Source organism: Lissotriton helveticus, chromosome 7, assembly GCF_964261635.1.
Source record: "Lissotriton helveticus chromosome 7, aLisHel1.1, whole genome shotgun sequence".
In the NCBI taxonomy this organism is placed as follows: domain Eukaryota; kingdom Metazoa; phylum Chordata; class Amphibia; order Caudata; family Salamandridae; genus Lissotriton; species Lissotriton helveticus.
This window is the reverse complement of record NC_136068.1, coordinates 1,515,213,631-1,515,232,004: the sequence shown is the minus strand read 5'-3', so window position 1 is coordinate 1,515,232,004 and position 18,374 is coordinate 1,515,213,631. Positions and strand designations below refer to the sequence as shown.

The 18,374-nt window shown below is 44.5% G+C and overlaps 1 protein-coding gene across 2 annotated transcripts in view; it reads left to right on the top strand.

Moving 5' to 3' along the window:
• FAM83E (family with sequence similarity 83 member E) overlaps positions 1-14,270 on the top strand; it is a 452,947-nt gene extending 438,677 nt beyond the window's left edge. For both annotated transcript variants that reach the window (XM_078654959.1, XM_078654958.1), the window contains exon 6: positions 12,527-14,270. In XM_078654959.1, coding sequence (XP_078511085.1) covers positions 12,527-12,769 — 243 coding nt within the window. In that variant the 3' untranslated portion in view covers positions 12,770-14,270. The remainder of the gene's footprint in view (positions 1-12,526) is intronic.
• Positions 14,271-18,374: the final 4,104 nt, after the last annotated feature.

Genomic DNA, 18,374 nt, shown 5'->3' with positions numbered 1-18,374 from the left:
CACATGCGACATATTATTATCCTAAGAGGCACATCTGATATTCTCCCCAACATGCACCACCTATGCCTAGGAAGCACTATCTTCATTGCGGTAAGTGAGACCCCTTATTTATGATTTCATATCCTGTTTTAAGCCCATTGAGCCACAGGGAGATCTGTTACTTGGCTGTCACTAAACCAGTACCCCCCCACATTCTAGCCATTAACAATACCTGGTTGCAAGAATTATTATTCTGTCCCCACTAGCCAATCTGCTTCTACACAACTCCACCATGTAGAGAAACAGATAAATGAGGAAAGGGTGATGGTGTGTCCTTAAAATCCCCAGATGACATTTACTATTCTGCTACCTTGTTTGAAATCATTGGTTAAATGCGCCTCCACCCCGCAAACTCTTTTGTGATTGCAGTTGTCTTTCAGCCATGAAACACCACTCCAAGGTGCTTTTTTGCCCTTTGTGTATACAACATTGAGTAGTGCATGCTGTGCTCTTTGGAGCCACTATCTGCAGCTCTCATTCTCTACCTGCACCCTGCACAAGCACAACACAGACTGCCAAAACTGGATATCTTACGCTATGCATATGGTTACGGCCCTGGGGCGGCTCCTTCATTGTAGTGCAGCAGCGTGACACCACTGCTGGAACCAGCCGACGCATGTAAAATAAAATGATAAAGCAGTCAATAAACCTGCGTTATTATACTTTTATTTTACTCCATAGCTGCTGCTGTGTCTTGAGGGCGGGGCCATTGGGAGCAGGAGGAGTAGTGGGCTCACAGCACTGCTAGTGCAGATGTAGGTTTGGCCGGCAGTCTTAGGACAGTCAAACAGGCATGCGCACTGGGAGATCTCCAGGCTATTGCTTGGATATATCGGCAGGGCTCAGGAGCACAGGCTCCCAGTCCCTGCTGGAGCGTCGGACGAGCCTGTCTCACCCAATCCCTACTCTTCTCTCATGCTGGGTAATACAAGCATGAGAATAGCGTCTGGATTGGCGCAGGAGACTCTTAGAGCCTGTGTGAGCATCGTTTGAAGGGGCGGCGGACGTCAGGCTGCAGGTATTTTTTTATTGTTTTTATTCTCTCACCACCTCTCCCTCTCCCCCCATGCTGCCACACCGATTTTCCCAGCTACTGGCCGCCACTGTTACTGCCTGCTCCACTCATTGGCATACTGAGCCCCCGACTATAACAGCATAAGCCGTGGCTGGCACTAGGTTCAATAGACTTTTGTCCTGGGTCCCGCTAACACCTTAATAAGTGTTTAACGGCCTCTCCCACCAGTAGACAAAATGCTCATAACTAAAACTGTTTGAGAATGCGATGGCAAAGAGGCGTGGTACCTTGGCTGACATGTACAGTGAAGAAATAAAAGAAACTGAAAGGGTGAAGATAGGGCAAAAATCTTGGGAGAATGAACATTTTAAAAGTAAGCATGAGAGGGAAATGTAAGAAAGAAAAAGAAAGGAATATGAGAGAGTAGAGGTAGAAAAGGATATGAAAGCAGGAGAGGAGGAAGGCAGGTTGAAGGAAGAAAAGTGAAAAGAGAGAAGGAACAAAAGGCGAGTGGTGGGGTGAAAGTGAAAGGAAGTGTGAAAATAAATGGGTGGAAGATGAAAGGATTGAAGGGAGGAAGATGAAAGGATTGAAGGGCGGAGGAAGAAGGAATAAGAGATGGTGAAGATTGAAAGGATAGATGGGGAAAAGATGGATGGGCGGATGGATGAAAGGACAGATGAATGGAGGATCGATGGGGAAGGGATGGATGGGTGAATGGATGAAAGGACAGATGGATGGAGGATCGATGGGGAAGGGATGGATGGGTAGATGGATGAATTGACAGATGGATGGAGGATCGATGTGGAAGGGATGGATGGGTGAATGGATGAAAGGACAGATGGATGGAGGATCGATGGGGAAGGGATGGATGGCTAGATGGATGAATTGACAGATGAATGGAGGATCGATGGGGAAGGGATGGATGGGTGAATGGATGAAAGGACAGATGGATGGAGGATCGATGGGGAAGGGATGGATGGCTAGATGGATGAATTGACAGATGAATGGAGGATCGATGGGGAAGGGATGGATGGGTGAATGGATGAAAGGACAGATGGATGGAGGATCGATGGGGAAGGGATGGAGGGTAGATGGATAAATTGACAGATGGATGGAGGATCGATGTGGAAGGGATGGATGGGTGAATGGATGAAAGGACTTATGGATGGAGGATCGATGGGGAAGGGATGGATGGGTGGATGGATGAAAGGACAGATGGATGGAGGATCGCTGGGGAACGGCTGGATGGGTGGATGGTTGAACGGACAGATGGATGGAGTATCGATGGGGAAGGGATGGATGGGTGAATGGATGAAAGGACAGATGGATGGAGGATCGATGGGGAAGGGATGGATGGGTAGATGGATGAATTGACAGATGGATGGAGGATCGATGTGGAAGGGATGGATGGGTGGATGGATGAACGGACAGATGGATGGTGGATCGATGGGGAAGGGATGGATGGGTGGATAGATGAAAGGACAGATGGATGGAGGATCGATGGGGAAGGGATGTATGGGTGAATGGATGAACGGACAGATGGATGGAGGATCGATGGGGAAGGGATGTATGGGTGAATGGATGAACGGACAGATGGATGGAGGATCGATGGGGAAGGGATGGATGGGTGAATGGATGAAAGGACTTATGGATGGATAGGTAAAACGACGGACGGATGGATGAAAGAACAAAGGGATGGACGAACAGATTGATGGATGAAAGGGTGAAGGGAGGGACGAAGACTGGATGAATAGATAGATGCAAGGGTGAAATGAAGGCTCGATGGGCTGGAAGGAGGATGAAATGGTGAAGGCGTTTTCGCGTGCTGTGTGTGTTTAGAAGTGTGGGTCAAGGTCCCTTGTACTTTGCAGGATGGAGGAATGCCCTTGTCTTCCCCGATGCTTTGCGAAGCCCACTGCGAATCGTAATGCGAATTCAGACTTTCTATTCGCAAAGCCAGTTGCATGTCTTGCTGACTGTAAAGTCTTTAGTGAATTAGGCCCTGGTCTGTCTGCCCACACTCCAGTGTCTGCATTCCTTTTGTAAAATCCTGTACAGCAGGTTTCTCGGAAAGAAATCTGACTCTTGAAGTGTGAGCATGCCGGCTTCCCTTTCACAGAATAACAATGGTTGGAGACTGGAATGCCAGACACGATTGTGGTTGTAAGAGGAAGGCTCTCTTTCTTTGCTGGCCAATATTTTCCTTGATACACTTCCAGAATGCGCTCACTGCCCTCTGCTGGCCTTGTTGTGTACGGCAGTTGTTCACCTGGAGCATAAAGCACTTTGGAATCTTTAATGTGGTGGAAGTCATGCAAGCTTACATCACATTGCCATATTTCCATGTAAGTAAGTAGGAGTCCGTAGAGTAAAACAACTTTAGTACACAAACATGAATCTGCGCCGCGACGTATACAGTATGGTGCTTATTTACCACCCCCCTGTGCCGCCTGAGTCTCACTTTTTGTAACGCTCCAGCGGCGCAGATCACATACTCATATATATGATGCCACACAAAGGCACTGTGCATGGCTCTGAAGGGCCTCATGCATGTGGAGCGAGGCAAGCCAGCGTAAATTGCGGTGTTGGCATACTCTGCCCTCGGGAGGGATTCCATGGGCGTGGCAGTGGGTTTAACCACGCATGGATTGTGACACGACCCCAGATTTACAAGAGCATGTATACCTGGGAGCACCAAATCCTTATGCCTCCCATGAGGGGGTGTAACGGGGAGAATGTCTATTTTTCTCCCACTTATTTCCTATGTGTGGAGTGCAGCACACATAGAAAGAGGAAAACGCCTCTTAACACCTTAAGTGCACAGTGCTCAGGTGCTCATGACGAGCTGAGCTTGTCATGAGCCGTGGAACGCTCACACGCGGTGATAATTCCCCTGTTGTGCTGAAAGTTCCACGGAAACGGGTGTGGTAATGACGAGCTCAGCTCATCATGAGCACACGAGCACCGTGCCTCATGACGAGCTGAGTTTGTCATGAGCACGGGGCGCTGTGCGCACCGCCCCGGCCCCCAGCACAGCGGGGGAATTACCCCCGCTGCGAAGGGGTTAAGAGTGTTTCTGTTCAAGATAGTGAATGATTCCTGCACAAAAACAATCCTGCCGACAATACAGGCACCCTAGTACCATGGTGCACAGCAGGCTCTAGGCAGCCAAAATGGCACTAGCACAGGTAGAAAGGATAGGAATGCACTGTTTTGCATAAATGCAATGCATAACTGCCCTTTCACTTTGAAGGGCAGGAAAGCAAGGTGACTTGCAGGAAATCAAGTTGACTTGATGTGCTGCCCTACACCAAATCCCCGTAAATAAGGGCCTATTTCTTGGTGTCTCACATTATTATACATTTCTGTGAATCCTAGCATACTGATTCCACTACAATGTTATGTATATTCACAATGTAAAACTCTAATACATTTATTTTAACATGAATCTGCACAGCGAGTGCCCGCAACCCCAAAGGAAGGCTTGGAATACTGCAGCATACCTTGGAAGAACTCTGACTGGTGCATGCTATGATTAAACAAACTTTGAGTTGTGCTGATTTCAGACATCTTCCTTTCATCTATTTTTTCTCGAACTATTTGCTCTGCTAAAAAATCTCTTCTCTTTTTTTCGACAAATATCTTCTAGATACATTTATTCACACTTTTCATCTCACAAGCCACTGACCTTTAATAAGTGAATTAGATTTATCTTTGCATGCTCAGGAAGTGTACTACAGATTCTAGTAACAAATCTCCATTTCCTCATGAAAAAATACAGGCCACAGCCATTCTGAGACTTCAAACAATAAATTATTCAGAGCCTTTTACTCACTGGAAATCTACTGGTAGCTCAGAAAATTCCAGCAATCTGCTCGAAATAATGTCATGATCTACAGGCACTTCAATCTAACTTTATCATACAAAGGCAAACATCCCTCTAAGAAGCAATTGCAGATGTGCCTCAGTGTAGGTTGATTTCCTGTAAGGCCGGTTTGGTTGGTCTAGAGCCAGTCACATTGCTAGTGATGGAACGCATAAACTGTCTGCATGACACATACACCATCAAAAGATGCAAAATATTTGAGGATCCAACAAAAATCGCCAAATCATATGCCAGGTTCCTAGACTCAAATACCTAATAAAAAAAAGAGCCAGATAAAAAAATTCCTTTCTGAAGTTAAATTAGTAGCTTTGGAGATGAGCTGTTTAAAGGGGGATGCTGGACAGTCTAGTGACTAGAGTTTAAACAAGTATTGACAAAGCCAATAGGTCTTACCCATGCAAGAGGATGTAGCCTTAAGGCTAGAGCGATCGACCTCGAAGCTGGGGAACCGGGTTTGAGTCTTGTCAGCAACGTTCAACATCCTGTGATTCTGGGCTAATCACTTAATCTCCCTGTGCCTAATAAAATTAATGTGCCCATCTGTAACGAAACTGGTGCTCATGTAAAGTGCTCTGATAGCCGATGTCTCAGGTCTAGTTCGCGCTATATAAAACTCTAAAAAAAGAAAAAAAGAGCTATAAGCATTGCCAATATGTTTTAGCAATGTTGTACACCAGAGTGGCTGCTGTTCAGTATGGCTAAAAGTCAGTAGGGTAAAGGAGAGTGGCATGGAGTGGAGTGTCGTAAAGTGTAGTCGAGTGGAGTGTTATGGAGTGGCGTACAGTAGAGTTGAGTGGGGTGGAGAAGAGGGACGTGGAGTGTAATTGAGTAGCATATAGGATTGTGGAGTTTTGTGGAGGGGTAGAGTGTCGGTGATTGGACGGACATAGAGTTGAGTGGCGTAGAGTGGAGTACAATGTCAGAGTTGAGTAGAGTGTCATAGAGTGGAGCGGCATAGAGTGTCATGCAATGGTGTAGACCAAAGTGCAGTGCTGTAGAGGGTGTTGCGTAGAGTCGAGTAGAGTGGCATGGAGCAGAGTGGAGTGGCATGGAGTAGAGTGGAGTAGTGTTTCATAGAATAGAGTGGAGTAAAGTGGCATGAAGTGGCATAGAGAGAGTTGTGTAGAGGGTAGTGTAGTGTCGTAGAATGTCATAGAGTAGAGTGCTGTAGAGTGGAGTAGAGGGTCAGTGGAGCTGAGTTTAATGGAGTAGAGTATCATGGAGAGGAGTATAATGGAGTGGAATGTCATAGAGTTGAGTGTAGTAGAGTGCCCTCAAGTGAAGTGGTGTAAAGTACAGTGTTGCAGAGTTGATAGGCGTAAAGTGCAGTAGCATAGAGTGCATTGGTTGTGAGTAAAGTGGTGTAGAGTGCATTGGCATAGAGTGCAGTAATACAGAGTAGCATGGAATGCAGTAGCATACAGTAGAGCAATGCAGAGTGCAGGGTCATAGATTGCAGTGGTGTAAAGTGCAACAGCACAGAGTGGAGTGGCGCAAAGAGGATTAGAGTGGCACAGAATGAAGTGGCATAGAGTGGAGTGGTTCAGGTTATATTGGAGTAGACCCAGGTAGAGTGCAGTGGGGTAGAATGCAGTTGTGTAGAGTGCAGTGGCATGGAGTTTAGTGGTGGAGAGTGCAGTAGAATGGCGTTGAGTGGTGCAGAGAAGAGTACGGTGGCATAGAGTAAAGTGGCATAGAGTGCAGTTATGCAGAGTAGAGTTTCAGAGTGCAAGGTCATAAATTTCAGAGTCACAGAGTGGTACAGAGAGCAGTCACATGGAGTACAAAGGTGCAGAGTAGAATTGAGTGGCATAAACTGCAGTGACATAGAGTGCAGTGGCATAGAGTAGAATGTTGTAGAGTGTACTGGTGTAAAGTGGAGTGGCGCAAAGTAGGTGGCATAGGTACAGTGGAGTAGGGTGCATTGGTTTTGAGTAAAGGTGTGTAGAGTGTATTGGCGTAGAGTGCAGTGATTTAGAGTAGAGTGGTGCAACATAGAGTGCAGTGGCATAGGGAGGAGAGACGTAGAGTGCAGTGGCACAGAGTGCAGGAGTGCGGAGCAGATTATTTCAGGGTAGAGTGAAGTGGAGTGGTGAAAGGCAGAAAATAATTGTGCAGGGTAGAGTACAGTGGCAAAGACCACAGTGGCATAGAGTAGAATGGTGCAGCATTGATTGTAGTGGCATAGAAAGGAGGGGCGCTGAGTAGAGTGGCGTAAAGTGCAATGGCATAGACTGCAGTGGAGTAGATTGTTCCAGAGTGAAGTGGTGTAGAGTGGAGTGGTGCTGGCGGCTAGAATAGAATGGTATAGAGTAGTGGTGTAGAGTGCATTGGCATAGAGTGCAGTGTTGGAGTGGTGCAGATTGGAGTGGCCTAGACTGGAGTGGTGTAGAGTGCAGTGGTGCACAGTAGAGTGGGGTAGAGTGCACTGGCATAGAGTAGAGTGGTGCCAAGTAGAGTAGAGAAGCATAAAGTGCATTGGCGTAGAGTGCAGTAGGGTGCTGTAGAGTGTTGCAGAGTGGCCTAGAGTGGCATAGAGTTCAGTGGCAGTGTGCAGTACTGCAGAGGAGAGTGTTACTGAGTGCAGTGTTGTAGAGTTCATTGGTGTAGAGGGCAGTGGCATACAGTGGAGCAGAGTAAAGTGACAGAGTGCAATGGTGTAGAGTGCTGTGGAGTGCAGTGGCACAGAGTGGAGCATAGTGACATACAGTGCAGTGGTGCAGAGTAGATTGGCATAAAGTGCAGCAGAGTAGCCGTAATTGGTTACGAGTAAAGTGGTGTAGGGTGCAGTGGTGTAGAGTGCAGTGGCGTGGTGTGGAGCGGTACTGAGAGGAATAGAGTTGCATAGACTACAGCAGCATAGAGTAGATTGTTTCAGAGTAGAGTGAAGTGTTGTAGAGGGCAGTGGTGCAGAGTAGATGTCAGTGGCATAGAGTGGATTGGCATAGAGTGCAGTGGCATAGAATGGGGCGATGCAGCATTCAGTGGCATAGAGTTCAGTGGTGTAAAGTGGCATAAATTAGAGTGGCAGAGAGTGCAGTATTGCAGATTATACTGCTATTTAGTGCAGTGTTACATAGAAGAGTGGCGTGGAGTGCATTAGTGTAGAATGCAGAGGTGGAGTGTATAGTGGAGTAGGGAACACTGGCATAGAGTGCAGTGACGCAGAATAGAGTGGTGAACAGTGCAGTGACAGCACAATGGTGTAGAGTGCAGTGGCGCAAAGTATAGTGACGTAAAGTAAAGTGGTGCTGAGTAGATTGGCGTAGAGTGCCCTGGTTTTGAGTAAAGTGGTGTAGAGTGCAATGGCATAGAGTGCAGCGGCCTAGAGATGTACAAAGTACAGTTGAGGGGCGCTGAGTGTAGTGGCATTGAGTAGACTGTTTCAGAGTAGAGTAGATTAGCGTTGTGTAGAGGTGATTGGCATAGAGTGCACTGGCATACAGTGAAGTGGTACAGAGTACAGTGCATTGGCAGCAAGTGCATTGGCATAGAGTGCAGAGTTGCAGTGCAGGGTGGCATAGAGCTTAGTGGCATGGAGTGGTGTAGAGTGCAGTGGCGAAGAGTGCAATGGTGCATCGTAGATTAGTGTGGTGTAGAGTACATTGGCATAGATTAGAGTGGTGTAGAGAAAAATGCAGTGACGCAGTGAGGAATTTAGTGGTATAATGTGGAATGGTGCAGAGTAGAGTGGAGTGGGGTAAGGTGGAGTATACATGATTTTTTTTTTTTATAAAAGTTTTATATAGCGCGAACTTGACCCAAATCAGGTATCAGAGCGCTTTACATAGCACCAGTTGCGTTACATGAGGACACATTCTTTTTTTTTTTTTTTTTTAGGCACAGGGAGATGAAGTGAGTTGCCCAGAATCACAGGATGTTCAGCGTCGTTGCCGAGACTCGAACCCAGTTCCCCAGATTCGATGACGACCGCCCAGCCGTTTAGGCCAACTAGCATACTGACATTACAAGCAACACATCTTCAATTGAAATGACCATTACATTTGCACTTATATACAGTTTTACTGATAAAAGTATACAGAGCACAAACAATAATTTGTGGAAATATGATCACTCAATGTTTTGATTTGATCATCAGCACGGTTTATTTAGAGACATTTAAATTCAGTTTTGTGCTAGAAAAAGAATTAACAACGTACCACCTTCCTCAAGCAGACCCCAGTAGCTAGCTTGATTCTCACATAAATCCTCTAACTTTAAAATCAGAGAAAGAAAAGTAATCACCTAGCTCCCTGGAAGGCACAGCCTGACAATTGCCCTCTGTCTTTGAAATCACAGCAAATGTGACAAGATAAGAACATGATATAAATACCTGTTCACAGAAAGCAAGTTTGTGGAAGAATACTGTGAAGAGGATTTGGGCAACAGGATGGACAAACTCTAGCTGGACAGCTTAAAGCAAATAAAGCCAGTAAATTGACAGCCAGAAAATGCGAGTTACAAACCACAAAGCCAATGTTAAGAAATGGGCAGAATGCCTTCCACGGTCAACTTTCTGAATGTTCCCACAGCTTTAGTAAACGAAACAGCTGCGCTGTTTGGTAAGCTGTGACCTAAAAATACCTTTTTTCCTTCACTTCTGTGATTCACAGGAAGGACACACAATATTAGCAAGAACCTCGTTAAAATTATCGCCATTTTAGCGGCAGGAGAGTGCCGCTAAAACGTCGATAATGTGCTTGCTAATATGCGTTATAGAATTCCAATAGAAGCCCAGGTTATATGTCCTGCACATCTCACCTGGGCTTCTATTGGAATTCTATAACGCATATTAGCAAGCCCAATATCGCCATTTTAGCGGCAGTTTTCTGCCGCTAAAACTGCGATAATTTTAACGAGGTTCTTGCTAATATGCCCCAATGGTCTGTGGTTACAGTCCATGGATCTCCAAGGAAACAGTGTGCATGTCATTGTTCCGGCCGGAACTTACTGTGACTTCCCTCTCATTAAATGCGTTTTAGTTGCTGCTACCAATATGTCCTGCTAGAACAAGCAACTCTCAAGTATTATTGCAGAAGGCGCTTTGCCAAAAACTAACGAGCCCTCTTAAAGACTTTTGTGCTGTCTTGAGTAGGCCAAAATGCACTTCTACTCCACAGGTGCGTTATACATTAAGGGATTTACCGATAAAATTAATTACAAAATGTGCATAGTAAATCAGTGGTGACAAGCTGGCCTCGAGTCAAATTCTAGAGAGGGAGGTAAAGCTTTCGAAAAAAAGGTCTGTTGTATAGAAAGACAATGTGTGCAAATTGTCTGTTTTACGCGCAGATAGTTAGCTGATATAAGTATACACACTGAATATAGATTCAAGAGAAGCAGAGACATTGTTACTTTTCACCACCTGTCAAAATTGTCTAACAGGCCTTATGTCATTACAATGTTGTTCTAATTGGAACTTCGCGCAAAAACAAATTGAACTGGAGGAAAGTTTTTGAAGATAATACAAAACAAAAGTTTTCTACCTGGGACGAGTGTCAGACTGAAATCAATAAATTATGGAAGCTTGCAATTCATGTATAAAAGGCTCGCTCAGATTTTCTCTTTACAGTTGAGGGCATCTTCCTCAGGTTATAGAAAAACACTACCATCTCATAAGGTTTGTGTGGATTCTGAGCCGCAGTACATGAAGATCATCGTGTTGAAGAGGTCGACTAGGCAGAGTGAACTATTCCCATGTAATAGTTCCTTCCTTGGGTGTCAGAATTGAACTGGGCTGAAACTGCTATCCGCTGATTACATAATATGAAGCTGTAGGCTCTAGGCCATCTTGAGGTATCACAATGTTGTAGGATTCTTTGAGACTTATGGCAAGATTTACTCAGGGTTTGCGCTGGCGGTCAAGCGATTTCAAGCTTCGCAAAGTGTCACAAATGGCAGAGATGGAGCACCTTTAACCCGCAAAAGCTGTTTTATGCTGAAAGTTGATCCTCGCTGTGTGCCCAAACCCCTTTGCACTCCTCATCCCCTCTGCCTATGCATACAGGGTGATAAGGGGGTTCTGGGCCATGCCAGTGCAAAAACCTTGGGCCTCATTTATGAAAAGTGACGCATCCCTGCCTGTAAACATTGATGCGTCACTTTTCATTGCGCCCTAATTGCGACATGCTGGATGCGTCATATTTACAGTATGACACATCATGTCGTAAGGAGTTACAGATACGTCAGTATTTCTGACGCATCTGTAGCCTCAAAAATGACGCATTGCTGGAGTGTGTCACAAATGTGATGCAACTCCATCAATGAGTCATTTCACATGGGCAAGCCCCATTTCAAATGTGCCTGCGCCAGTCTTACGCCTGCTGTCAGGCAGGCGTAAGATATTGACGCATTTGTGTCCTAGAAGTGACGCAGTAAAATCTCATAGATTTCACTGCATGACTTCTATGAGGCTTACTTGAGTCAGTACGCCCCCCTGCATACATTATACCTGGGGCAGGTATAATGTGGTGCAGGGGTTTACAAAGTGATGCATCTACCTAGATGCGTCACTTTGTAAATATGACGCCACATGGTGCATTTTTTACGCTACTGGTGCGTCAAAAAAAGTGACGCACAGGCAGCGCAAAAGTGACACAAGGGCTCATAAATAAGCCCCCTTAGGTTTTGGTGCAAAGACAGTTTACTAACATAGAGTGATTTGGCTTTTCTCCAAATTCTATTGTCCACGAAAACCAAATGCAAGCAAGGGGTCAAGCAGTATATTTCCAGATATACTTACATGCAATATATGTCAACACATCTTTTTGTCCTGGAGGGTCAAGCTCCAATAAAAAAACGAGGGGGAATATTATCAAGGCCAGCCGTTTTCGGCCGCTAAGCGGCGATAATTTTATCGCCCTATTAGCAAGCTGTCGCAGTTAGCAACAGCTTGTAGGCGATAGTGAGCGGTTTGGGGCCCGCTTTGCATATCAGCGATATTTATCGCTAATGACATGTAAAGTGGGCGTACCCAATCTGTTAGCGACTGAAAGCAGTCGCTAACATCGCTATCGCCTATTATCAACGCAGGCGTAGCGATGGAAATATTCGCGCTAAGCGCAAACATCTCCAAAACCTAACCCTGCTCAGAGCAGTTCTTAGCCTGTATATCCAATGGGAGGTGGATATTCAGGCTAAGTCCCTGTTAGCGATAATGCCTGAATATCGCTGGATTACCAGCGATATTCACGCATTTCGCCGCTATCACCGGAAATGTTATTGCTTTAGAGATAAACGTTGCTAATAGCACGTTATCTTTGTGATAAAATTCGGTGATGCGCGGCATTAAAAATAAATGTCGCTAAGCTTATTTAGAGATAAATATTGCTTGTTGTTGATAATATGCTCCGAGGTTTCTTGTGACACAGAACAGCTAGATTCAGCATGAAATCTTCATCAGGTAACTCTTGTTAAATCTGGTGCTGTGCTATTTTTTGTCCTTCCTGCAATGCATTGATACATGTTTTCATGCTGCGCTCTCTTGCATGAAGGACAGTAAGTCTGGGTCTTTGTTGTAGTGATTGTTTACTGTTGTTGTTGTCATGGATTTTAATCTTCTAAATTTTACATTTCTCCAACAGAGTAAGTCCAGATACACGACCAAAGCCACCCCTGCCATGCTGCTGATGCGACAAAGAGCACACCCCAATGAAGAAAGCAGACATCGGGAGCAGCCAGTCTACTACAATTCAAGTTTCAAGCCGCCCAATGCGTTCTCTCCACTAAGACTGCAAGGACAACTTGTCCATGGCCTGCCAGGTGCCACCCTAGCTAGACCCTGGATCAGCCCTGCTCAGCATATCCGATCGAATCATCACTACTGATATTTGGAATGGAGTTTGTTTTTACCAAAGCATAAGATGCCAGAGGAGCAAGTCTTAGCCTCGACTTGGCTACGTAATGGGAGCCAGTCCGCACCCTGCGACTGAACACGAGTAGGAGTTAACTACATGCTGAGTCAGGATGGTGACAACGTGTGATGTGCTGAATCTGGATGGTTGAAACAAGGTCTGCATGATCATGAATGAAGTTTACTCTGAGCCTCTGTTGACATCTTGGACCCTGGTCGAAGCCCTTGCTTTAGTTTGGCTGTATTCATGGGTGTATCCTAAAGGCATCATCACTATTTACTCAGGAAACGTGTAAGATTCTGGAATAATACTAGGATACCACCTGATGTTTGCTGGTAGCCTACTTGCATTAATTCAGGTTTATCATTAGAACCTCTCGTGTGAACATTGATCATTTGGGGATTCTAAGCAATTCAATAACAAATATTGGATTTTATCAATTGGCATACTGAAATGCCACTGAATTATTTAATGGATGGAAATGATAAAAGCACTTGGACTCATTCTTGAAAGAACCTTGAAGCACATCTCTGGTTAAAAAATAATTTTGTTAGGTACTCTTTGAGGTGCACTGGTAAAATGTTTATCCACATACTTTTTGGATTATTTTAGGGAACGGGGGCACTGATTGATTTAAATTAGAAGTCCACTTATACCAAAATGTCAACTGGTGAAAGCGGGTACTTCTCTGCAGGTGAAGACAGTACTCCAGAGTATACGAGATTGATGACACTATGGATTTCAATAAACCTAACTAGATTTTCAGAGAGCAGTAGTTGCCTCTGGACGTCTTACCCCTGATACTGTGAGTTTATGGTGAGCGATGGCTAATTGTACCTCAATAAACAAAGGCTGTGCCCTTTACAGAGACTCATTTTTTTTTACAACAAATTCATATTGGTTTAGATTTGATTTCTTATATCTTGTTTGGGTATCTTACGATGGGAATCACAGTCTTGAACTGGACAAAATGTGAATATGTGAAAATCAACGCAAATCCTGCTTCTATAATACAATACGTGTTGCTACAATGCCTACTTGTCATACAAATATTTTTACAACATTGTATGGAAATTTCTTTTTCTGAAGGAAAAGATGTCTGATAGACTGAGGTCCTGAGAGCTCCTTTTTCTATTAAATCAGTCTTGCGTCCTCAGAATGAATTTAAAGATGTAATTGCTGTGTAACGACATCGATTGCTGGCTTTCTTTACAGCTTCATATGAAGTTTGTATACCTGATTTCATTTCACAACTGAGGTTGAATATAAGCATGTTCATTTAGATATTGAGGAATGATAGACAAGTGACATGATCATGTTGCAGACCTTTCCTGTGAAGTGTCCTTATTCCTAGTACAAGATACATTTCCATGTGAATAGAAAACCATTTGGAGTTACATCGGAGTCAGATTGTAAATATTTTCTAAATGCATGTATTTTGTAATATTTTAATAAAATAAATTATCTGAGCTCATTATTGCCATTCACTCCCATTTACGGCTATGTAATTTTAATTCACAGTTTAAGTAGTCGCAGATGACCCTCCGATACTCAAGACAAATAAAAAGATGCGATCAAAAGTAGACCATCAAATCACAATGGTTTACACAGGAAATATGTTTATGAACTAAGTTGTCTTCGAAAATGAGAATGGGAGTGGCGTAAGTCAGGATCACTGATAAGAAATCAATTCGCAGAAAATTACATATGAGACAACAATTTTCCCAGAATTAATACTTCAGCATTTTTCAAGACACCTGTAACATTTACCTGCGTTGAATCAAGTAACAACTCTCCCAACTGGAAGACATGGCCAGTCAAACAGTGGCTTACTGGCATTAAATATTGAAGATATTTGTGGGAGAAATTGAGTTGTTGGTTGAGAGGGGTGTGCACTTAATCAAGTAACAGCCACAATCCTTGTCTTGGTGAACCATGAACAGTCGATAAATTTACCTATGTTGGTTGAGAGGGGTGTGCACTTAATCAAGTAACAGCCACAATCCTTGTCCTGGTTAACCATGAACAGTCAATAAATTAACCTATGCTTAAGCCTCTGGTAGCTTAACACAAAAGAAGTACGGTTTAACGTAGAGGCAATGTGTGAAAGTGTTTATGCAGCACACAAACAGTAAACAGGAAATACAAGGGTTCATGTGGAAATGGTATGAAGTGGCACCTACATAAAGTGTGCGCATTGTTTTTCTTATGCTGAGTAAGACGGTGCAACAGGTGAGGGAGAACCCTTAAAACCCCCTGGGAGATAGACCTGAGGTCATCCAAATAATAGCATCAAGCCTGTGCACACGTACAGAGTATCAAAATATAATGTCTGTGTCTTATCTAGTCACAAGGAGAATAGGGAACCACACATCAATTCAGTGAAAACAAAAGCGAATAATCGTAAGATGTATCTTTCTTTCTTTATTCCAGAATGGTTGCCCAGCCAACACGTGTTTAGTCTGGGGAGGTACCCCACGACTTCTTCAGGGCTCAAAAGATGTACAATAGAGCATCATATAACTTGAACATACCATTTTGGTCAATGGTTATATGTGATCATAGCATCAATAAGTGAGAACCCTGCGTGATACACAACATCATTTGATCAGTCACCTCATGGTGCAGATACTATAGTACAACGGTTAATTTGCTAGACATCATACAATTGAGTCCTAAGCAGTGGTGGACATGTAAGGTAAAACATGTGATGAACCAAAGTATCATGGGATGGTTGGGGAGGGAACACAATGACGAACCAGTGAGAAGAGAACAAGAGAGACGGAGGAAAAAGGGGAGGGTAAAAGAGAGATGGAGAGAGACCAATGCCAGGGTGAAACGAAAATACTTCTTTCCAGTGTGTCTGTGTGAAGTAAATCAAAAATATTCAAGCTGCACTCGCAAAAGAGTGAAAGTAGTGAAATTGCCAGTCGCCCATTGCGAAGTTAGGTCCCTCGGGTGAGTGGTAGGCCATGTGTGTGTTCACTGCCTAAAATTATCATTATCGAGCAAAGAGCACTCTGATAGGATCATAAATCTAGGAAGACTGTGACAGAAGACAGAGAGAAGATCTCCAGCACCGGTCAAAAAGGCTTGCAAGAGGTCATAGTAAAGATGCGTACTAAGCTCCTACCTCTGGCAAAGCTAGGTGACTTGGAATTCCAAATAAAAAATATATAAGAGGGAAACAGGGATGTGTAGTATACAAAAGGGGGGACAGTGGAGGACGATATTTACCGGGGTCCAATGTACATGTCCAATGAGCAATATACAACAAATGTACAAGGTTCCCCTGAGGAGGAGGAGGGAGGAAGGGGAAGAAGGAGAAAAAACGGCCACTCTCAGGAGTGTGCAACAGGGAATTGAGTAAACCCTTTTCGGAATTAGGATGCCTCACACAATTAGAGGGTTGGACAACAGAAGCCGTCCGTCCAAATAACTGTATCGTGTCACCATTGGCCTCCTGCTCCAGCGACAAGCTGGCGGTGCAATGCCTGCCGGGCAACACGTAGTGTTACTCTTTTGGTGGAGTTCTTTTATTCCTGGCCAATGGGTGCATGCGTGTGAGGGACCTAAGAGGTGCGATTGTGAGCGTGAGTGAAAGTTAAAAGTAAGTCAGTAGAGTCCATTAGAAAATTTTTAATCAGGTGGCTCACTGCTTAATTAAAATTGATAAAGGGAGGGGTAGCGGAGCACAACAATAAGGGTGATGTGGCTTCGTTCGACCCTCGCCTATGGTGTGGTCAACATGTTTCACGCCAGTTATGGCGATTCTTCAGGACCTATGGTTGCTCATCAATTAATGCGAAGTCTCCCCCAAATCGAAGAAACTTCCATATACAACCTGTGTATCAAGGCAGCGAGTGCTACTGCGATGGTCCTTGCCCTAGAAGTTGGGAAGAAACAAACAAAATCAAACCTGAATGTATTCAGGATCTTGTGTGCAGCAGCGGTTTCCCAACATACTACTGTAGTTAAACTATAATAAGTCCAAACCCAGTGAGGTACAGGGAAGGGGAAGGCTGTGTGTGACAAGGGGAACTCGGGAATTGGTGTATCACGCAGAGCAAGTGCTACGGATACCGTGATTAGATCTCTACCAATAATTAAACTAATTATTATTATACTCAAGGTTGTGGCACCCATTCGTGCTGTTACAACTTAGTGGTAGTATAAGGGGTATCAATTGAAAAAATTCTGCAAGTACATAGTGAACAAAGTCCCACGTGTGTTCAATCTAGCCATAGTGGCGGTTTCGCCAATTTTTACATGTCGGCGAAATCTTACCTAAACCCATGAAGGTCGGGCCCCACCGACTGTCCCTGGGAAGGCGTCCCCTGCATGGGAGGGTAAAATAGATATTTATTTTTGTCATGATAATGCGTGTGATCGCCAACCACGCTTTATTGCAATGTATGGCCAAAGTTGATATTATGGTATTATTGCTGTTAGTAGTCAAGGGTGATCAAGGTGATCATAGGCATCATGCTTCTGCAGTTACTCCTATTGTTGGCAATGAGGCGGTCATAAGCGCGGATCAAGCAATGTTACCGAGGAGTTAAATAACCCTTAGAGTTGTTATTGTCAAAGCTTATGGTAGCGCGTGATAATCAAACGGAGGGATTACGCAGTATTGAAAAGCAGCTAATTTACTTGTTTTGTTGTTTACAGGCGATCAAAAGCCTCAGTCGCGCAGTGTTTTAACGAAGCACCCTGTAGTGCGTCTCGATCATATTGACATCCATAGCGCCCAAGATCCCTCCACCTTACCTGGATGCTCTAGGCGGATGGCGGGTCAGAACCTACCCATCCCACGGCGGCGGTAACACAGAACAGCCGGTAGACCGCTGTGCACTCCGTGCTCTATTCAAAGCCGGTAACCGCGAGTGTTGCGGCGGGGGGGGGCGTGTCCCAGGGGTTGCTAGGGGACGCATCCGGGCGTCGTGTGGAGAGAGAAAAGGGGCAAGCAGGAAAGTACTGCCTCAGAAGAGCTGAGATTACGCGCCATCTTGGAGTGTTGCGAATACCACAGCGCCAGGGTTTAAACGCTAGTGGTATTGAGGCTTGGCAATAGTTATATAAACATAAAACTAGTAAAGACGGGCCCCAAGTGATGGGAAGGTCTGGAAGGGAGATTTGACAAAAATGATGCGGGGGCAAGCGGTATTTGTGCATGTATAATTCATAGATTGAATTCAATTGGAAGTTGGATTAAGATTAAGATTCAGATTTTATCTGGCAAGCGCATTCCAGGGGATAAAATCATTAAGCCCCTGTGCGTCAGTTTGGAGGCGATGCACCCAACGCTGCTCCATCTTATACAGTCCCTGTTGAGTAATTGAGGGATGGCATTCCAGGATAGTCCATTTGACATCAGTGGGCAGGTGGTTAGATCGGTTGCAATGTTCGTACAGCTTGATATGTGTCTTTTTACAACGGATGTTGCTGTAGTGTTCCATGATGCGCAATTTGACAGTGCGCATCGTCATCCCAATGTAAATTAAGTTACAGGGGCAAATAAGCATATAGATACATTTGGCACTGTTACAGTTCGTATGCTTATTGAGATGCCAGGTGA